At 48.1% G+C, this 22,624-nt stretch overlaps 1 protein-coding gene across 1 annotated transcript; it reads left to right on the top strand.

Moving 5' to 3' along the window:
* Positions 1–754: 754 nt before the first annotated feature.
* Positions 755–22,038, top strand: RFC2 (replication factor C subunit 2; the record flags this gene model as incomplete). Its single annotated transcript, XM_082645100.1, is given in 12 exon segments — positions 755–790; positions 792–910; positions 3,560–3,629; positions 6,307–6,348; positions 6,659–6,765; positions 10,348–10,449; positions 12,077–12,177; positions 17,149–17,306; positions 17,551–17,616; positions 18,342–18,422; positions 19,633–19,746; positions 21,324–22,038. Coding segments are annotated over 12 exon segments (1,107 nt in total). The 3' UTR covers positions 21,435–22,038.
* Between the last annotated feature and the right edge of the window lie 586 nt (positions 22,039–22,624).

Below are 22,624 nucleotides of genomic sequence, written 5' to 3'. Positions count from 1 at the left end.
TTAGGCAATGGGAGGAAAGATTAGTTCAACAGGTAGAAAACCAGCCCAAAAGAATACTCAAAGCACTTGTGAATATGCAGTATCTATTTTTCTGGAATGAAACTGAGTCACATTTTACAGAGGGCCAGTTCCTCCTCTGCAAAATGAGAGTAATTCCCATTTTGTAGCATTATGAGAATTTCCTGATAATAAACGTCAAGTTCCAGGGTGCAGGAGCCCACCCAATGGGAGCTAGTGTTCCGCATGGGGACATTCTGAGCAATCGAGAAAAGTGGGCAAGGGCAGGTCCCAGACGTCGGCTCCGGCCTTCCGCCGTCCAGGACCGCTGGACATCAGTCCCTGTCCGTGTCCGCCGTCGGGTCCTGCGTTTGGGCGGAATGTCCACAGGCTCCGGCTTCTCCCTGCACCGGGCAGGATGCTCCTACCCTGCCAGGCCTGCCCGGCGTGCGGCCCCGCCTCCGTGCAGCGGTTCCCCACGGGCCGCACAGAGAGCGCCTCCCGACAAATATCACAAAGACGAAAACCAACGAACGTCCCTTCTTGGAGCGACCAGCCTTCTCGGAAGGCGATGCGGTCCGGTCTCGCCTTCCACTCACTACCCAGACCGGACACCAGGTCTCCCATAGCAACTGCCGTCAATAGCAACTAGCGCCCCCGCCAGGCCAGTGCCCTCTGCGCAGGCGCAGAAAGGGGCGGACAGAAGGCTTCCGCTCGCGCCCAGAGTCCCTCGCAAGCAAGGGGCGGTGCCTGCGTGATGGCGTCATGGGGTGAGGTCTCGGGCGGCGGGAAGAGGCGGCGGGAGAATGGAGGCGCCGGAGAGCGGCGTTGGCAGCGGCGAGTGCGGGGCCCAGGACCCTGACCCGGCCCCCAGCAAGGCCCCCTGCAGTGCTGGCCAGTACGAGCTGCCGTGGTGAGGATCCAGGCCATCAACGATGGGTTCTCTGGACATGTGGGTGGGCGAGTGGTGGGCCGTGTGCCCCGGGGTAACCAGGGGCGGGAGCTCATTTCGGGGTCACCTGAGCGGAGCAGGAGGCCTCGGGGTGGTGTCCAGTAGATTACTATTTGAAGAAGGCAAGGGATGTGGGTGTCTAAGCCCACCTGGGGTGGAGAGTGACCAGTCTGAACTCTGGAAGCTGGGTCTTGGTCAGAACAATGCTAATTGTGATAATAGCCGCCCGCTGCGACCACCCACTGTGCACCAGGCGCTGTGCCAGCCGCGACTCCGATGGTCGCTCGGCGGGAAGTGTCGGACGCAGGTTCGGAATCGGGACGGTGTGAAGGCACCCGCCTGTTTTCCGTGGCTTGCTCACTTTAAATAGCAGCATCCTGGGCAGCTGGGAGGAAAGGTGACTTGGGAAGTCACCTGCCAACTGGCGCAGGTGTAGGGCAGGCTCTCCACTCGGTTTCCACTCCCTGTGCGCACCTCTCGGAACGCTCCACTGGGCGTGGGAATGGTTTCCTCCCTGTCCGCTGCGTATTCCCATCCCTCCAGCCCACCCCTCTTCTTGGCGAGAGCAGATACCTAAATGAAGGGCCGTATAGCTTACTGGAATATCTACGCTGCGCTATCCAGTCCCCCCGCCACTAGCCACATGAGTCTGATGCTAGTCCGAACTGAGATGGGCTTGTAAGTGTACAATACACACCGTATTTCAAGGACTTAGTTTTAAAAAATCTCATTAGTAATTTTTATATTGATTACATGTTGAAAATGATAATATTTTGAATATATTAGGTTCTCTATATTAGTAAAATAACTTCACCCATTTTCTTTTTACCTTTTTAAAGGTGACTACGAGAAAGTTTAAGATTAAATATGTGGTTTGCATTATAATTTTCACACATGACCCTATTTTAGATGCTTAAGATACTTCAGTGTGCAAAACAAATTGTGTTGTTACAGAGCTTACATTTGATAGAGAAAGACAAAGTAAAAAATAAACAAGTAGACATATAATATATTTGATGGTGACAGCTTCTGTGGAGTAAATCGCTATGGTGGTCAGGGAAGGCCTCTGATGAGATGATATTTGAGTAAAGACCAGAATTCAGGGAAGAAGCCACGTGGCCATGGAGGCAGAGAGAGCTTTCAGTCAGGGAGCAGCTATGAAGGTCCTGAAGGAGGAGTATGTTTGCCTTGTTCAAAGTCTAGCTGAGAGGGACTTCCCTGGTGGCGCAGTGGTTAAGAATCTGCCTGCCAATACGGGGGACACGGGTTCGAGCCCTGGTCCAGGAAGAACCCACATGCCGCGGAGCAACTAATCCCGTGCGCCACGACTACTGAGCTTGTGCCCTAGGGCTTGCGAGCCACAACTACTGAGGCCACGTGCCACAACAACTGAAGTCCTGGTGCCTAGAGCCTGTGCTCTGCAACAAGAGAAGCCACCGCAATGAGAAGCCCATGGACCACGACGAAGAGTAGCTCCCGCTCACCGCAACTCTCGAGAAAGCCCGTGCAACGAAGACCCAATGCAGCCAAAAATAAATGAATAAAATAAATTTATTAAAACAGAACAAAATCTAGCTGAGATTTCAGCTCCAAACATTCCCAGGTGGCGATTCCTCCCTCCTCTGGGCTTCCACAGCCCGTGGTTTTCATAAGCAGTTTAGCATTGTAGTGGGATTTGCCAAGCTGTATCTCCCCTCTAGTGGGAAAGCCCTTGAGAGCAAGAACTATGTTTTGCTCACATCTGCACCTTCTACCTTCTTCCTGTTGAGTGTGCTAACTCCTTACACACCGCTTGGCACCTGGAGGGGGCTGAGTATGAAGAATAAATGAGGAGGAACAAGCATGCTCCATCTGCGGACCTTGGAAGAGAGCTGTCTCTTTGTTTTCTGCAGTATGTGGCAAAAAAGCTTTGCATGCATCTCCTTCTGGTGCAAAACCAGTACCTGGAGGGAGTACAATATAAGAGTAAATCAGGGAGTATAATAAAGGCAGAGGAAGTCCTGATGGTCAAATCATTGCAAATCTACTTCCACTACTATTCTCAGAGCCAGAGAAAGTCACTTTCTCTCATAGCATAGCTTGCTTAGTAGAAGAAGTATTGGTCTGAAAAGGCCACCAGGCTGTCAGTCCACACAGCCTAATAGGATCACAGGATAGGCCTGCGGTTTCTGTCTAGCCAGCCATCTGGGCACCTGGCACAAGTCTGCAGACACTAACAGGTAAAGGATGAGAAGGGGCCCAGTTGCATCCATGTCTGTCAGAGCAAATGATGTCAGTGCCGCATGCGCTGGACCTCTGTTGTGATGGGCAGACTGTGTGGCCACACAGTGTCACATTTCTCCAGATGGCCTGCTCTGGCCCTTCTCCAGCACCAGCAGGTGTTTCTCTGCTGTGGCGGGTTTGAAGTCTTTTGTGCACAATTCTCATGCGCTTGACTTTTCACATGGCACTCGGGCATCTCTTTAAATTTAAAACCTGCAACCATTTGATGTATTTTTATTGAATGTATATCATCTTCTGACAAAGCTCCTAGAATTGCCCTTTAGTGCTTTCTTTTGGGTAGCGTGAAAATAGCCGTGTCAACATCTTTATGCATTTTCTTAAAAACAGGGTTGAAAAATATAGACCAGTAAAGCTGAATGAAATTGTCGGGAATGAAGACACAGTGAGCAGGCTGGAGGTGAGTTTTTAAAAGAGGATCTTACATCTCATTATTGTGACTTTGATAAGCTCGAGGCATTTGGAGGAAGACAGCCAACGTAGCGAGCTGGGGGCTGGCCACAAATCCAGAAGAATTAAGGGAATGGGAGACATTCAGTTTGGAGAGGAATCTAGAAGACAGGGTGGGTAACTTCAGCTGTTTGAAGGACTGGCTCATTGGAGAGGGCTTATCAGACTTGTCTTGTATTCTTCAAGAGCAGAGGTCGCAAACTTTGTCTGTAAAAGCCGATGAATAGATATTTTAGGCTTTGCAAACCACATAAAGTCTGTCAAATATTCTCTGTATTTTTTTTTGGCCGTGCCGCGTGTGCAGCTCGTGGGATCTTAGTTCCCCGACCAGGGATTGAACCCGCGCCCCCTGCAGTGGAAGTGCAGTCTTAACTACTGGACCCCCAGGGGAAGTCTATTTTTATTTTTTTTATTTTATTTTTTATTTTATTTTATTTTTTTATTTATTTTATTTTATTTATTTATTTATTTTTTATTTTATTATTTTATTTATTTATTTTTTTTGCGGTACGCGGGCCTCTCACTGTGGTGGCCTCTCCTGTTACGGAGCACAGGCTCCGGACGCGCAGGCTCAGCGGCCATGGCTCACGGGCCCATCCTCTCCGTGGCATGTGGGATCTTCCTGGACCGGGGCACGAACCCGTGTCCCCTGCATCGGCAGACGGACTCTCAGCCACTGCGCCACCAGGGAAGCCCCTGTTTATTCTTTAAACAACCCTTTAAAAATGTGAAAACCGGGCTTCCCTGGTGGCGCAGTGGTTGAGAGTTCGCCTGCCGATGCAGGGGACCCGGGTTCGTATCCCGGTCCGGGAGGATCCCACATGCCGCGGAGCGGCTGGGCCCGTGGGCCATGGCCGCTGGGCCTGCGCGTCCGGGGCCTGTGCTCCGCGACGGGAGAGGCCGCAGCGGTGGGAGGCCCGTGTACCGCAAAAAAAAAAAAAAAAAAAAAAAAGTGAAAACCATTCTTAGCTAGGGAGCTTATAAAAACGGGTCTCAGGGTGGACTACCCCCGCTCCCCCCACCTTCCTCTCCATCATAATTGCTAAACCTTGCCTAAAGTGACTAAGTGACAAGGCAGCAGACTTCAGGATGACATGAACCGGGAGCAAGCAGAAACATTCCGCAGTAGAGGAAGCTTTGAATTCCCAGCCCTAGAGGTCTTTAGGCAGAATCTAGAAGCCCAGCTATTTGAGACATGACAGAGGCGGTCTCTGCAGTAATTGGGGCTTAGACTTCAATAGCTACCAAGGAATTTATTTATTTTACAGACTTATTCATTTGGCAAATATTTGAATATCTTCTCTGGGCTAGTCACGGTGTGGTTTTAGGAACCGTTGATATAATGGTGAACAGACTAGACCTGAGCCCAGCTCTGCGTGGGATTTACAGTCGAACCGGGGTAGCATTAGAGTCGGCAGGCCATGTGATAAGCACTCTGCCAGGGGACGTACAGGGGCTGTGGGGGCATGTGGGTTAGTTCAGGGAAGAGTTAACCTGCTTACAGAGTCCTAATTCCCAAATGGAAGAAGTGACACCAAAGCTAAGTGAGTGGGAGTCAGCCAGACTTGGGGGGTCGGGGGTGGGGAGAGGGGAGGCAGCAGGGACAGCATGTGCAAAGGCCCGGAGATGAGAGAGCACGGCTTATTCTGCGGCGGGGGTGGGGGTGGGGAGTGCCATCTGAGTGGAATACAGAGTAGTGCTTTCCCGACGTGGATGGCATACGAATCGCCTGGGGATGCTGTCAAAATGCAGGTTCTGATCTGGTAGTTCTGGAGTGGGGTCAGAGAGTCTGCATTTCTGACAAGCTCGCAGGAGATGCCGACGCTGCTGGTCTGTGGAGCCCACCAAGTAACGAGGCTGTAGAGCACGTGTACTGGGGGGTGGGAGGGGTGAGCTGGTGAGGTGGGCAGGGCCTCGCGAGCCAGGTTTAAGGGTTTGGGTCATCCAAGAGTTCCAGTCAGGTAAAAATGTTTTCAGAGATGTGTATTTTAGAAAATTGGTTATGTTACCATATGGGAAATGGATTGGAGTGGGGCAGGATTAGAGGCAAGGAGACCAGCCAATGGCCTGTTGAAAGCAATGCAGGCAAGAGGTAATGGGCTAAGAAGAATCTAAAAAAGAGTAGATATATGTATATATATAACTGATTCACTTTGCTGTACACCTGAAACTAACACAACATTGTAAATCAACTATACTCCAATAAAAATGTAAAAAAAAAATAATAATTTTTAAAAAAGAGGTCATGGGCTAAGAAAGTGGCAGTGGGCTGAAGAGAAGGAAGTGGTCACCAGATAAAGGAAAAAGAGGGGCCCAGCCTTTGTCACTGAGGGGCTGCATGGGGTGAGGTAGAAGGCCAGTCAAGGATGACGGTGACGTCCAGGTTCCTGGTGCGGGCGGGAGGGTTGATGCCGTTGACAGTCCATGGAAGGGGAAACATGGGGGGACCTCAGGTTTATAGGGGAAAGTGTTGAATTCAGTTTTGAATGTGTTGACCTGAGTGTTCCACGGGGCATCCACATGGAACAGTTTGTAGCCATGTTTGCTACACGGGCCTGTGTGGTTGGGGAGACCTGGCTCCTCAAGTTTGCGGATGAACCAGTTTTAACGAGCATTTCTTCCTTCAGGTCTTTGCAAGAGAAGGGAATGTGCCCAATATCATCATTGCTGTGAGTACTGGGTCCTGGCCCTGTCGCACATCTTGGAGTCTGGTTTTTGCCCCCTCTTAAGCGCTTTCTCATGTACAGAGCTTCCTCCTCAGAGAAGCCCATGACCACCAGAGCCCATACCATTCCCACCTCCCACTGGTCACGCCTACGGGTTGGTTGCTGTATTGATTTGGTGTGTGCTGTGGGTTGGGGTCGGGTTGGGAGGGCTCTAGGGGGGCGCTGAGCGCAAACAGTGGTGAGCAGTAAATCGGGAGTTCTCGTTACGTTCATTCTGTCAGCTTGAAGCACTTACTGGAGATCTCATTCCTAGGGCCCCCCAGGAACCGGCAAAACTACCAGCATCCTGTGTTTGGCACGAGCCCTGCTGGGCCCGGCCTTCAAGGATGCTGTTTTGGAGCTCAATGCCTCAAATGACAGGTACACCTGGGAGTTAGGCCTGAAGGGTGGCGAGTGTTTTACATTTTGAGCTGTCATAGAAACAACCTTTTTTCAGGTCTCTGTAGCACTTATAGAGCTTGTTTTGCTGGCTTTGTGTTTTCCTTTAATCTTTCCAATGAAAGAGAATGGGGATTGCTGGCTTACTGATGTGGCATCATAAGCACTTGACTAATTGGTTTAGTTTTTTTTTTTTTAATGGAGATTTAAAAATTACTTTTACTTGTGCTGAAATACACATCGCATAAAACTTACTATCTTGGGACTTCCCTGGCAGCGCAGTGGCTAAGAATCCGCCTGCCAATGCAGGGGACACGGGTTCAAGCCCTGGTCCGGGAAGATCCCACATGCCGCTGAGCAACTAAGCCTGTGTGCCACAACTACTGAGTTTGCGCTCTAGAGCCCGCGAGCCACAACTACTGAGCCCACGTGCCACAACTACTGAAACCCGCGCTCCTAGAGCCCGTGCTCTGCAACAAGAGAAGCCACCACAATGAGTAGCCCGTGCACCGCAATGAGAACCCTGCCTGCCGCAACGAAGAGTAGCCCCCGTTCGTTGCAACTAGAGAAAGCCCATGCACAGTGATGAAGATCCAACACAGCCAAAAATAAATAAGTAAAATAAACAAATTTATTTAAAAAAAATTTACCATCTTAGCTATCTTTAAGTGTACAGTTCAGTGGCGTTGGGTACATTCACATTATTGTGCAACAGATCTCCAGAACTGTTTTCTTCTTCCCAAACAGAAACTCTACACCCATTAAACAACAACTCCCCATTCCCCTCCCCCAGCCCTTGGCACCCACCGTGTGACTTTCTGTCTCTATGAATTGACTATTCTAGGAACCGCACACAAGTAGAATCATACAGCATTTGTGCTTTTGTGACTGGCTTATTTCACGCATATTTCAGGTTCCTCCATGTTGTAGCACGTGTCAGAATGTCCCTCCTTTTTCAGGCTGAGTGGTATATACCACCATGTTCTGTTTATCCATTCAGCTGACGATGGATACTTGCGTTGCTTTTATCTTTTGAATGTTATGAACTGTGAATAATACTGCCATGAGCAGGGGTGCACAAATATCTCTTTGAGACCCCGCTTTCAATTCTTTCAGATATAGACTCAGAAATGGAATCACTGGATTATTTGGTAATTCTATGTTTCAATTTTTGAGGGACCACTGTACTGTTTTCCATAGTGGCTGCACCATTTTACATTCCCATCGACAGCACACAAGGGCTCCCTTTTCTTCACATCCTCACCAACACTTGTTATTTTCTGTTGTTGTTAGTAACCATCCTAATGGAGGTGGGCTGCTGGTTTACTTTTTTTTTTTAAATTTATTTTTGGCTGCGTTGGATCTTCATCGCTACACGCCGGCTTTCTCTAGTCACGTCAAGCGGAGGCTACTCTTCGTTGAGGTGCGTGGGCTTCTCACTGCCATGGCTTCTCTTGTTGCAGAGCATGGGCTCTAGAGCGCAGGCTCAGTAGTTGTGGCGCACGGGCTTAGTTGCTCCGCGGCACGTGGGATCTTCCCGGACCAGGGATCGAACCTGTGTCCCCTGCATTGGCAGGCGGATTCTTAACCACTGCGCCACGAGAGAAGTCCCTACTACTTTTATTTTTTTTTAACATTAAATTTACCATCTTAACCTTTTTGTTTTAATTAATTAATTAATTTATTTATTTATTTTCGGCTGCACAGCGTGGCTTGTGGGATTTTATTTCCCCGACCAGGGATTGAACCCCCGCCCATGGCAGTGAGAGAGCCGAGTCCTAACCACTGGACTGCCAGGGAACTCCCCCAGTTTACTTTTTAGACATGGGATAGTAGAGGATTATAAAATGAGGACCTGTTGAATAAAATGTCTGCAAAGTCTGCCTTTGGTTATTCCCTGAGGACGTGGTTCTCTACTCTGCAACGTTTTCCTGGTTTTGATTATGTATACAGACCTGAAACGGGCTCTGTCGTGTGAATGCAACTAACAGCTCATTGGCTGCCATGAACACTCCTGCAGTCGAGCTGTTTTGTAAATGCCGATTCCAGATAGCAGATACCAACAGAAAACTTTGGTGGCTCTTAACTTTGTTGAAGAGAGAATGGCCCAGAATTGCAAATACTTTCAATTTTAGATTTATTAGAGGGATCCATACAATGGCTTTTTTTGGTTCCTTTATCATCTGTTTCCTTCCAGGAACCTTATTATACACACCTGCCTTCAGCTTTTGATCACTTACAAACTGTACCCTGTAAATGTGGGTGTTTGAATATCAAAGATGAATGAATACTGTCACATGTTCTTTTTTTTTTTAATACAGTTATTTATTTATTTATTTATTTATTGACTGTGTTGGGTCTTCGTTGCTGCTCTCGGGCTTTCTCTAGTTGCGGCGAGCGGGGGCTACTCTTCATTGTGGCACTTGGGCTTCTCATTGCAGTGGCTTCTCTTATGGAGCACGGGCTCTAGGCTCACGGGCTTCAGCAGTTGTGGCACGCAGGCTCAGTAGTTGTGTCTTGAGGGCTTAGTTGCTCCACGACTTGTGGGATCTTCCCAGACCAGAGCTCGAACCCGTGTCCCCTGCATTGGCAGGCAGATTCTTAACCATTGCGCCACCAGGGAAGTCCTGTCACATGTTCTTTTAGCAAAACAGGATGGTCCAAGTTCTTGTCACAAGACATTGGGGAGCTAAGTCCTTCCTGTTGAGTGACTAACTGGGTGAAAATATGTTTAGTTTTAGAAATATGTTCACACCTTGATTCTTAAGTTTGAGAAAATTCATGGAGGATTTTGGCATCTGAAGACTCGTAGTCTGAAATTTTGTTTATGTGATCTATTTCACCATCATCATCAGAGTCTAGAATCCTCCTGTCTCTCTGCATCATTTTCTGACTTGTCTTATAATGATGAAACATCTTCCACCATCATTTCTTTTCTCTGTGACATTATGGGTAGAAAATGAAAAATTTTGAATTTTTGGCTGTGGTCAACGAAAGCGTTCAGATGGTGTATCTGAACTACTTTTGTATCTTCCAGAAAGAGAATGTAGTACCTCACGAAACAATAAAGCACCGAAGGATGAGGCAGTCGTAGCGGTGTTTCCGAATATTGCATCGATCTTCTAAGCATTTCCATCATTCTTTCATTTTATTATTTTAGGCTTTGTTAGCATAGTTGGGAATAATTGATGAGTAATGATGAAATAAGTACTAGGATGATGAAGTAGCAAACATTTTAAGATATAAGAAGCGTAAGATTACTGAGACCCCCAAAATGTATCTTAGATTATAAAGAGTCCAATGGACCCGTATGATAATTGCAAGATAAAATGAGTTTCATTCTGTTTTTAAAAAGTAAGTAAATTTTTTCCTTTGTTCTTCTGAAGACCTCCAAGAAGGAATAAAAGTAATGAATGACAATCCTTGTAAATAGTTAGATTGCCCAAAAAGAAACTTAAAAACTAAAGTTGGGTCCATGATGGTGTCCTGAGGGTTAAAAGTCCCCGTGAAGGTGAGTGAATTGGTCTCAGAAGGTGACAGTAATACTGTGGCTCATTGTTGCAGGGGCATTGACGTTGTGAGGAACAAAATCAAAATGTTTGCCCAGCAGAAAGTCACCCTTCCCAAAGGGCGACACAAGATCATCATCCTGGATGAAGCAGACAGGTAGAGTGCTTTGCCAAGAATTTTTTACCTTGACCTCTAAGTCTTTTATCTGGATGTATTAAATCAGGAGGAAAAGCTCTCACCTTCGCACTTCTGTGACAGATTTGCTTATCACATCTTCAAAAGAGATTTAATAGAGGCCTGAGCATTAAACCTGATCTTAATTAAGTAATTTACAAACATTTGTCTAAGACAGTTAATGTGTTTGTTCCAGCATCACTTACATGCATAATTTAAATGTTTTTTTAAATTGTGGTGAAATATATCTAACAGAAAATTTACCATTTCAACCATTTTAAAGTGTACCATTCAGGGCTTCCCTGGTGGCACAGTGGTTGAGAATCTGCCTGCCAATGCAGGGGACACAGGTTCGAGCCCTGGTCTGGGAGGATCCCACATGCCGCGGAGCAACTAGGCCCGTGAGCCACAACTACTGAGCCTGCGCGTCTGGAGCCTGTGCTCCGCAACAAGAGAGGCCGCGATAGTGAGAGGCCCGCGCACCGTGATGAAGAGTGGCCCCCGCTTGCCACAACTAGAGAAAGCCCTCGCACAGAAACGAAGACCCAACACAGCCAAAAATAAATAAATAAATACATTAAAAAAAAATAAAATAAAATAAAGTGCACCATTCAGCGGCATTTAGTACATTCACAACGTTGTGCAATCATTATCAGTATAAATGAAAAAATGTTAAGTGCCATTTAGAAAAGTAACAGTAATTCATGTTCTTTGAAGAAATTTTTAAAGATATTGGTAATTTCTTGCTTTATTTTATCTCCTGTTTTTCTACACTGCGCATTTTTACATAGTTGAGATGATAATAATTATAATTTTTGTATCCTGGTTTTGCCTTTTAACGTGAAAAGCAGAGTTCCATGTTATTATAATCTTGTGAACATAGGTTTGGTTTTTTTTTTTTTTTTTTTTTTTTTTTTGTGGTACTCAGGCCTCTCACTGTTGTGGCCTCTCCCGTTGTGGAGCACAGGCTCCGGATGCGCAGGCTCAGCGGCCATGGCTCACGGACCCAGCCGCTCCACGGCATGTGGGATCTTCCCGGACCGGGGCACGAACCCGCGTCCCCTGCATCAGCAGGCGGACTCTCAACCACTGCGCCACCAGGGAAGCCCTGAACATAGGTTTTACTTGCTGTATTCTGTTCCCTTCTGTTCCGTAGTGGGAATACACCGTAACCATTGCACTGTACCATTAGTTGCAGCAGTAATAGCCGCTGACATTTATCCAGCACGTACGTGTAAGCATTTGTATTATGCTAGGTGCTGTGCTACACACTTTACGTGTTACTGTTTTATTTAATTGTCATAACAACCCTGTGAGGTGGGCAGTAGCATTATCTCCTTATAGGCGATGACATTGAGGCTCAGGTAATTTGCCTAAAGGTCCCACAGGAGTGGATGAAGGAGCTTTGAGGTGAGCCCAGGCAGCCTGCCTGCAGGGCCTCTGCTCTGTCCTTGTGCAGCCTGTCTGCGTGAGACCCTCACGGGGTCCCGGAGAGAGACTGAGCATGCCCAATCAGGAGTGTAGGCTTCCTAGGGTCTGTAGGAGGGGATTTGTGTCCCGTGGACCTTGGGTCCCAGCTGCAAACCACCCCTTGTGTTTTTCTTCTCAGCATGACTGATGGAGCCCAGCAAGCCTTGAGGAGAACCATGGAAATCTACTCCAAAACGACCCGCTTCGCTCTTGCTTGTAATGCTTCAGATAAAATCATAGGTGAGGGTCAGCTCTGCATGGCTCAGGGTCCACGTGCCGTTCACGTTGGCTCTTTAGCAGCAGAAGAGAAGGGGCTTTTTGATCGCCTGCCGTGGGCTGAGCACTGTATAATCCTCTTTCTCATTTAACCTTATATAATTCTATGAAGAGGTATTATTAGCTCCACCTTAGAGATGAAAAAAGCACGGAGCTCAGAGAGGTTGAATAGTTTGCCCAAAGTCTCACAGCAAGCCGAAGAGCTGTGATTGGAACCCCAGGTCTGTCTGACTCTTGCATCACAGGCATGTGTGATGTTTTGGTATCCTGTGCACAGTGTCATGGTCATGGCCCCTGTGCAGATATGCTCTTGTGCTTTCTGTGTGTCCGGAGCACTTGGCATACAGTGTGTCTGCACGCTGGGTTTTGTCGTTACCAGGAGTTGCCTCCCCTGTGAAACCTCACACACTCATCTTCCTGACCTGGTCTTGGTCCTTCCAGCCCCCTCCCTCCCTCCCTCCTTCCCTCCCAGCAGTCTGTCTTCTTCCTCACTGCTTTGAGCCCTCCCGCCTCAGTGTCTCAACTTCCTGCTGGTTTCACATCCTTCCCTTTCTGATACAGACTGTGAGCACGGTCCAGCTTTTTTTCACTCTCTCTCTGACCATTTCTCACAGCTTTCTTGTCCCTCTGTCCTTGCCTCACATCCACCCCGCTAACCCCCAGCCTGTGTAAGCTCAGCCATCCGGCTCCTCCACCCAGACAAGTATGGTACCAACCATGATGCCCCCACAAAGTCATTGTCTCCAGCCCCAGTGGGCTCGTGGCCCTTGACCTTCCCCAGGTCATGAATCTATTCCACAAACATCTACTCTGTTCCTAGTAGGTGTCAGGCACTGGGCTAGTGCAGAGCAGACAGAGTTTAACAAGAAACGTTCTCTACCTTCAAGATGCCTATGGTGCAGTGGAGGAAACTGTGCTAAAAGGTCTTGATTTATGGCCGTGTATGTTGCTTTTCTCCTTACCAGTGGTAGGACAGGTCTGGGAGGGCAGGAGCCGTGTTATATTTAAAGAACTGCCCCCACCCCCCAATGCATTTTTTTTAATTTAAATTTTTATTATAAATTTTACTGTAAAAGTGAAATGAACAATATCCTAGAAGTCAAAATTCTATCTACAGGTAATGGCAAGAGTAGGGAAACTACAGAGTCCAGATCAGCAGCTTAACTGGAAACAACATGAACTTTGTAAGCAAACAGATCTCAAATCAAATTCCTGCTCCCCTAACTAAAAACTTAGTGGTATCAAACAAGGTAGCTGTGCTATCTTTTTTTTTGTTTTCCGGTATGCGGGCCTCTCACTGTTGTGGCCTCTCCCGTTGCGGAGCACAGGCTCCGGACGCGCAGGCTCAGCGGCCATGGCTCACGGGCCCAGCCGCTCCGTGGTATGTGGGATCTTCCCGGACCGGGGCACGAACCCGCGTCCCCTGCATCGGCAGGCGGACTCTAAACCACTGCGCCACCAGGGAAGCCCTATCTTTTTTTTTTTAAACATCTTTATTGGAGTATATAATTGCTTTACAATGCTGTGTTACTTTCTGCTGTATAACAAAGTGAATCAGCTATATGTATACATATATCCCCATATCCCCTCCCTCTTGCATCTCCCTCCCACCCTCCCTATCTCACCTCTCTAGGTGGTCACAAAGCACAGAGCTGATCTCCCTGTGCTATGCAGCTGCTTCCCACTAGCTATGTGTTTTACATTTGGTAGTGTATACATGTCCATGCCACTCTCTCACTTTGTCCCAGCTTACCCCTCCCCCTCCCCGTGTCCTCAAGTCCATTCTCTACGTCTGCATCTTTATTCCTGTCCTGCCCCTAGGTTCGTCAGAACCTTTTTTTTTTTTTTTTTTTTTTTTTTTGCGGTACGCGGGCTTCTCACTGCTGTGGCCTCTCCCGTTGCGGAGCACAGGCTCTGGATGCGCAGGCTCAGCGGCCATGGCTCACGGGCCCAGCCGCTCCGCGGCATGTGGGATCTTCCCAGACCGGGGCACGAACCCACGTCCCCTGCATCGGCAGGCGGACTCGCAACCACTGCGCCACCAGGGAAGCCCCCATTTTTTTTTTTTTTAGATTCCATATATATGTGTTAGCATATGGTATTTGTTTTTCTCTTTCTGACTTACTTCACTCTGTATGACAGACCCTAGGTCCATCCATCTTACTGCAAATAACTCAATTTCGTTTCTTTTTATGGCTGAGTAATATTCCATTGTATATATGTGCCACATCTTTATCCATTCGTCTGTCGATGGACACTTAGGTAGCTTCCATGTCCTGGCTATTGTAAATAGAGCTGCAGTGAACACTGTGGTACACGACTCTTTTTGAATTATGGTTTTCTCAGGGTATATGCCCAGTAGTGGGATTGCTGGGTCGTATGGTAGTTCTATTTTTAGTTTTTTTAGGAACCTCCATACTGTTCTCCGTAGTGGCTGTATCAATTTACATTCCCACCAACAGTGCAAGATGGTTCCCTTTTCTCCACACCCTCTCCAGCGTTTATTGTTTGTAGATTTTTTGATGATAGCCATTCTGACCGGTGTGAGGTGATACCTCATTGTAGTTTTGATTTGCATTTCTCCAATGATTAGTGATGTAGAGCACCCTTTCATGTGTCTGTTGGCAATCTTTATATCTTCTTTGGAGAAAGGTCTATTTAGGTCTTCTGCCCCTTTTTGGATTGGGTTGTTTGTCTTTTTGATATTGAGCTGCATGAGCTACTTGTATATTTTGGAGATTAATCCTTTGTCAGTTGCTTCATTTGCAAATATTTTCTCCCATTCTGAGGGTTGTCTTTTTGTCTTGTTTATGGTTTCCTTTGCTGTGCAAAAGCTTTTAAGTTTCATTAGGTCCCATTTGTTTCTTTTTGTTTTTATTTCCATTTCTCTAGAAGATGGGTCAAAAAGGATCTTGCTGTGATTTATGCCACAGATTGTTCTGCCTATGTTTTCCTCTAAGAGTTTTATAGTGTCTGGCCTTACATTTAGGTCTTTAATCCATTTTGAGTTTATTTTTGTGTATGGTGTTAGGGAGTGTTCTAATTTCATTCTTTTACATGTAGCTGTCCAGTTTCCCAGTGCCACTTACTGAAGAGGCTGTCTTTTCTCCATTGTATATTCTTGCCTCCTTTATCAAAGATAAGGTGACCATATGTGCATGGGTTTATCTCTGGGCTTTCTATCCTGTTCCATTGATCTATATTTCTGTTTTTGTGCCAGTACCATACTGTCTTGATTACTGTAGCTTTGTAGAATAGTCTGAAGTCCAGGAGCCTGATTCCTCCAGCTCCATTTTTCTTTCTCAAGATTGCTTTGGCTATTTGGGGTCTTTTGTGTTTCCATACAAATTGTGAAATTTTTTGTTCTAGTTCTGTGAAAAATGCCATTGGTAGTTTGATAGGGATTGCACTGAATCTGTAGATTGCTTTGGGTAGTATAGTCATTTTCACAATGTTGATTCTTCCAATCCAAGAACATGGTATATCTTTCCATCTGTTTGTATTATCATTAATTTCTTTCATCAGTGTCTTATAGTTTTCTGCATACAGGTCTTTTGTCTCCTTAGGTAGGTTAATTCCTAGGTATTTTATTCTTTTTGTTGCAGTGGTAAATGGGAGTGTTTCCTTAATTTCTCTTTCTGATTTTTCATCATTAGTGTGTAGGAATGCAAGAGATTTCTGTTCATTAATTTTGTATCCTGCTACTCTACCAAATTCTCTTTGGAGAAGTACCAAAAGCTACGAATTCAGATACGTGTCAGAATAAAGCAGCCATAGCCTTCCTCCAAAAAAGCAGAGCTCTCCCTTAACTGGTATAACTCCTGGAGCCGTTCCTACAAACCTCTTCCGTGGCCCTGTCCCAGGGTGTGGGAACGTCCCTGTTGATGCTCACTCCTCTATCCCGGCAAACCTAAGCTCCTTGGAGCCAGGGCCTGGTCGTGGTATTCGTCCACTGCATCCCCGGGGGAGGCAACTGGTTTCTTTAATGCAAATAAACTAACAGGAACATGTTCCTTGAAAGTGTATGTGAGAGCAAAGGAGGGGCGGTCACTTCAGTCTGGGGTGGTCTGGGCCGGCTCCACGAGGAGGAGGGTGGGAGAAGAGCTTTTTCAGTGACGGTTGTGATTTAAGTGGGAAGAAGCTGGGAAAGGACATCCTTGGTGGGAAGAGCTGCCGGGAGAGCACAGGTCGATTTTTCCATGGGAGGCACGCGGGCTTAGGAGAGGAGAGACAGGTGAGGTTTGCGGAAGATTTTATGTAGGAGGGTCAGAGGTGGTCTGTACTGTGACCTTGGTGGGCAGTTGAAGGGTTTGCCTGGGCAGGCAGAGGTGACAGATCAACACATTTTGAGGAAGGCCAGTGGGGCAGCAGAGCAGGATGGATCAGAGAGAGACCCACTCGGGGCGTGGAGATCAAGGAGATGCTGTTGTCGTAGTCTGAACTGAAGGTCAGGGAGAGCATCCAGAATTCGGCATTCATCCATCTGCTGGTTCTCATGTGCGTCAGAATCTCCCGTGGAAGCTTAAAGAAGCCGCGCAGGTGCCCTGTTCTCACCCCAGACTGGCTGGGTCGTGACCTGCCCAGAAGGGCCCAGACGTACCTCGTACACGGTGGTTCAGGAGTCCACCTGGGCGCGCACTGACTCTCCTGTGGGCTGTGGCACGTGGCTGTCTCTATCCTGGAGGATCTTTTCCCCTTCTGGAAGCCCTGGCCAGCCAAGGTCAGCCTGGGCAGTCCTAGCTGAGGCCACTATTGGTTGATATTTTGAAATTGAGCTCTGTTTGCCAAGTCCCTCTTGAGCACTGCTGGGCAGGGGTTGTGGTGCCAGCATGGCCGGGCCACATGGCTCGTGCGGCTGCTTCCGAGTAACTGAAGGACTGACGGGGTCATGCCGTGCTTTGCTGGGGAGCCTGACTCTCCTCCTGTCTCGTCCAGAGCCCATTCAGTCCCGGTGCGCAGTCCTCCGCTACACCAAGCTGACCGACGCCCAGATTCTTGCCAGGCTGCTGAGCGTCATCGAGAAGGAGAAGGTGCTGTACACGGATGATGGCCTGGAAGCCATCCTCTTCACCGCCCAGGGTGACATGAGGCAGGTGCGTGCGCCACCGCTTGGGCGCCGGCCTCCCGGGCTTGCTGCACCCCTCGTTTGGTGGGGGGGTGACCGCTGCCTGGGGATGAGCGTAGCCAGACTGGGGAACGTTGACCCGATACACTGGTGGGGCCTCGGGCCAGTGGGGAGCAGGCCTGCAGGTAGGGGGGTAAGCTCGGATCCCAAGAGGGGAGATGGGGCGGGCAGAGACTGAAAATCACCCTGGCCTTGTTTCTGTTCCTTGGCAGGCATTGAACAACTTGCAGTCCACTTTCTTGGGATTCGGCTTCATCAACAGTGAGAATGTGTTCAAGGTAAAAGCTGGCGTGGGCATCACAGTCGACAGAGCATTGTGTACCTGCCGGGGCCAGCAGAGGAGGGTGGGTGGGCGGTGTTGGGAGGAGGGGCACAGACTCGCCCCTGCGGAGAGCAGGAGGGGCTTGGCTGTGGCATGGTGTGGGTGGCGGACGTGCTCCGCGGCTGCAGCAGGCCCGGGGCTTCCACGTGTGTCCTGTTTGGTCCTCACACATCCCTGCATGCAGATGTTCTCATCATCTTGGGGCTGAGGAAACAGGCCCGAGATCACACTGAGGCTGGGGGCCGTGTCCAGGGCAAGCCTGTTCCTATTCCAGGTGGGAGATTGGCCCCAAAGACCTCCCAGTTCTTAAGTGGGTTCAGAGAGTCCACTGGGCAGGTCATCTTCCCAGTGATGTAAGACAGGTGACTCGTGGCTTTGAAGTTGCCCCTTGAGCGTACATTCCTTATTGGCTCTTGTGAATTCATCTTGTGTGAGAAATCTGTAATGATGATGTCAGAGGCTTTTCCGCACCGCACTAGGTCGACACCGAACTCTATTTGGTGACGACTCTGGTGGTGAGAGAGGCATTCCCAAACCTGGCTCTGTTTGCTGGAGAATTTAATGTAAACAGCAAGTGAAGACGGTGGTTGCCCCTAGGTTGCCCAGACGTGGGTCTGCCAGGGCTCCTCCTCGGATGGTCCCCCTCAGCCCCAGACCGGCCTCTCTTTTCTGTTTGGTCAGGTCTGTGACGAGCCCCACCCCTTGCTGGTGAAGGAGATGATCCAGCACTGTGTGAGCGCCAGTATCGATGAGGCCTACAAGGTGGGTCTCCTCCCCCTTTCCTGACTCGGGGAACCTCTCGCTTCTTGAGCCGGGCGGAGAGGGCGCTCCCTGTGCTGGGGACTTCGCTCCACCTCATTCTTAACTGATGCTAGGAGTTGGGCACCCTCTACAGGTGAGAAAACTGGCTCAGAGTCTAAACTTGTTGCTCTAAATCACACTGCTTAAAAGTAATAGACCTGGAATTCAAAGCCATGCCTTTCTACTCGAATTATATTCTCTGCAAGAGGAATTTGTCCTCCTAGGACATGAGGAAAGAACAGCCCAATTCCTTGCTTTGTAGAGAAAAGCCATCTTTCTCTTTGTGGAGGGGGAGCTGTCCCCCTCTATCTTCCTGAAGAGCCTGGGAATGGGCATCCTGGGACCCAGAGCCTGGTCCTATGAGCAGATTTCAGTGGGCCTCGTTGGGGTGTAGGTGACCCTCAAGTCCACATGGGGGGCACTGGTGTGATCTGAGGCCATCGCTCTGATTGCAGCCGGTTTCCCTCCCCGTGCTGCCACCAAACTAAGCTACAAGCTGAGTGGGTTTAGGGCAGAGCTCGACCTCTCGTGAAACGGGTGTGCAAGGCAGGGAGACCCAGGCACGTGGCCTGAAGGACGCCGTCAGATTTATGGACACGGGGCTTCCCCACCCGCTGCGTTTGCCCCAGGGAGTCAAGGACTCCAGACCCTGCAGTTGGGGTGGGGTGAGCGTTGGAACTGGGGCCTGGCATTGAGAAGGCAGGAGGCTGAGACCACTGTGGTCATCTCTGCCCTGGTCAGGATTTGTTCAGGCCTAATCGTGCTGGGGGTGTTCATTAATAAGAGTGTATTAATGAGAGTGGCAGCTCAGAGAGCATAGCAGACACTCTGGGGTGCTTACTGGGACGACTAAAAAGGCTTTTTAAGAGCCTTGGATAAAGACGTTACAGGGTATGGTGGTAGCCCGTCTTGCAGTATGGTTTAAAACATTTGCGATACTATCTCTCTGCCTGCTGGGAAGATCGATCACCCCACATGACCTAAGGGGTGCGGCCCACCAGCAGGGCCGCTGCGTTGGGCCGAGTCTCAGAAGCACTTGTGCCGTCTCAGATGGCCTGTCTGCTCCCAGCTCTGTGACGGGCCTGAGACTGGTGTGGGTTTGACCTCACTTCCCCCAGTATCCTTGCTGTTCACAGAGTTACACGGCCTCTGTGTGTTTTCTTTTGTCTAGATCCTTGCTCACCTGTGGCATCTTGGCTATTCCCCGGAAGACATCATTGGCAACATTTTTCGAGTGTGTAAAACCTTCCAAATGGCAGAATACTTGAAACTGGAGTTTATTAAGGTTAGTGAGTAGAGCAATGCTTCTCTCGTCAAGAGTGTGGGCCACGCTGAGGTTTTGTTTTACTCACAGGCCAGGTGCCTGGAAGATGCTCAGTCAATGACCGGTCATCCTGGGGGCTGGGGGTCTGTTTAAGTCAGTCCTGCCAGGCACTGACCTAGTGTTCCTTGGAATGACTCTCTTTATGAGAGAGGTATTTATTTGTTTGTTGTTTAAGTGAGATTAACTGAGGTGTAATTTAAATAGAGTAAAATTCAGCCTCTTGGGTGCATTCTGTTGACAAAAGCATTCAGTCTCGTAAACACCACTACAATCAAGATATGAACAGCTCTGTAATCTCCCCAAATGTATGGGCCGCTTTGTAGTCAGCTCGTCCCCCTAGCACCTGGAAACCACTGATGTATTTTCTATTTGGGGGACAGAATTTTCCAGAAGGTCATAATCAAGTGGAATCAAGCAGAACGTAACCTTTTATGTCTGGCTTCTCTCACTTCACTTAATGCATTTTGGATTTGTTCACGCTGTTGCCTATGTTGGTGGGTCCTTTTCATTGCTGAGTCGTGTTCCCTTGTGTGGACATCCCACTGTTGTTCACCAGTTGAAGGACATTTGAGTTTCCAGATTTTGATGACAATGAATAGAACCACTATAAACATTTGTGTGTGTGAACTGGTGTGAGCATGAACCCCAGTTTTCATTTCTCTTGGGTAACTTCCCAGGAGTGAGATTCATTGGTTGAATGGTAATTGAAGGGTTAACTTTATAGGAAACTTCCAAACTTTTCCAAAGTGGCTATAGAATTTTGCCTTTGTATCAGCAATATGTGAGCATTCCAGACGATCCCCCTTCTGGTCTTGAGCACTTGGAATGCTCAGTTGGTCTTTTTTAAGCCATTCTAACAGGTGTATAGTGGTATCTCATTATGGCTTTAATTTGCATTTCCCAATAACTAATGATGTTGAGTACTTTTTCATGTGCTCATTTGACATCCATGATCTTCTTTAAGGAAGTGTCTAAGTCTACCCATTTATTTATTTTTTTTTTTTTGCGATACGCTGGCCTCTCACTGTCGTGGCCTCTCCCATTGTGGAGCACAGGCTCCGGACGCGCAGGCTCAGCGGCCATGGCTCACGGGCCCAGCCGCTCCGTGGCATGTGGGATCCTCCCGGACCGGGGCACGAACCCATGTCCCCTGCATCGGCAGGCGGACTCTCAACCACTGCGCCACTAGGGAAGCCCTACCCATTTTTAAATTGGGTTGTTTGTGTTCTTATTACTGCGTTTTGAGAGTTCTTTATATATTCTGGTTGCAAGTCCTCTGTCAGATATGTGTGTTACAAATGTTTTCTCCCAGTCTGGATTTTTTTTTTTTCTTTTTCATTTTCTTAGCAGTACCTGTCAAAGAAATATCAGCATCCTTTTAGGAAATAAATTGAAGTTCTCAGAGTTCATTTTCCAGCTGGAGTTTGAGTTCACTGCATCAATTTTGAGCAAACCGTTCATTTAGATGTTCAGATTTTAAAAACTAAACTTCTTCCCTCACTATTAACCAGATTTAAATTTGATTTTTTTTTTTTCAGGAAATTGGATACACTCATATGAAAATAGCGGAAGGTGTGAACTCCCTTCTGCAGATGGCAGGGCTCCTGGCTAGGCTGTGTCAGAAGACAATGGCCCCGGTGGCCAGTTAGAGCAGAGAACTCATTCGCTGGGTTATGAGTCCTCGTCACTGAGAGGCAGGAGTCACAGCCTTCTGATTTGGAAAAAGTGCTGCCTTGGCCGGCCCTGGAGTGCATCTTCCTGGCCATCACCTTGCTTCCAGTACGTCTCCCCTGCTCCTGGAGTGTTTACCCTCAGCCTCAGACTCGTGGTGGGGTGACAGCATGGAAAGGCCCCAGAGACCCTCCAGGGCCTAGTACCTGATCTGTGCACGTGTTGGCATTTTAGTAATAAAACCGTACAGCTTTGTCAGCAGAAAGGTGGCAGTGCAGGGCCACAAGGAAAGCTGGCTTCCTGTCTCAGTGTATACGCCCCTAGCATCCTACAGGTAGAAAGGTGATTTCGATAATAGACTGGACAGGCTAATCTCCATTTTTCTAGAAGCCTAGAGGATAGTCCCACAGGGTGAGGCAGGGTTTGGTGTAATTTATCAGCTTCTCAGAACAGCCTGGGGCCCTGAGCCCTTCAGAAAGGACTTGGCAAGAATCACAGAGGAGGATGGTGCAGACAGGCATAGGGGACCCTCCCACCAGGTCGCCTTTTCTGTGCAAACAGCTGTACTCATTTGCTTTAGAATCTCCCAGTGAATTTTGCATTAATTTGTAGAATTGCTTTTTCTTTCTTGGCAAGGTGTTATTTTTTTCCATGTTTAAAAATTATGAAAAATATCAATTGTACATAAAACAGAGAATGATACAGTGAACTTCCACATACTCATCATCCATCTTAGCAATTTTACCAACACGTGGCCAGTCTTGTTTCCTCTGTACCCTACCCCAGCACCAGCATCCTACCCCACTCCCAGATTGTTCTGAAGCAAATCCCAGGCAGGGTTAGACACGTGTCCAGACCATGTGGTTGAATGGATACAGGAAAGGCTCCAAGGTCACTGGTTCTTTGCGGTTAGGGTTTTGATTAAGAGGGGGGAAAAAAAATTAAGGTCCTCAGAAACTGCAGGGTGAAGTTTTACAAAAATACTTTGGCACTTTCTCAATTTTTTTTTTTTTTGGCACACAGCTTGCGGGATCTTAGATCCCCAACCAGGAATCTAAACCAGGCCCCTGCAGTGAACGCGCCGAGTCCTAACCACTGGACCACCAGGGGAATTCCCTACCTTCTCAATCTTATTTTTTGTCTGGAGCCTTGGGATCCTTATGAGGCG

This window comes from Mesoplodon mirus, assembly GCF_964341445.2.
Source record: "Mesoplodon mirus genome assembly, chromosome: 15".
Lineage (NCBI taxonomy): Eukaryota > Metazoa > Chordata > Mammalia > Artiodactyla > Ziphiidae > Mesoplodon > Mesoplodon mirus.
This window is presented reverse-complemented; position numbering and strand designations above follow the sequence as displayed.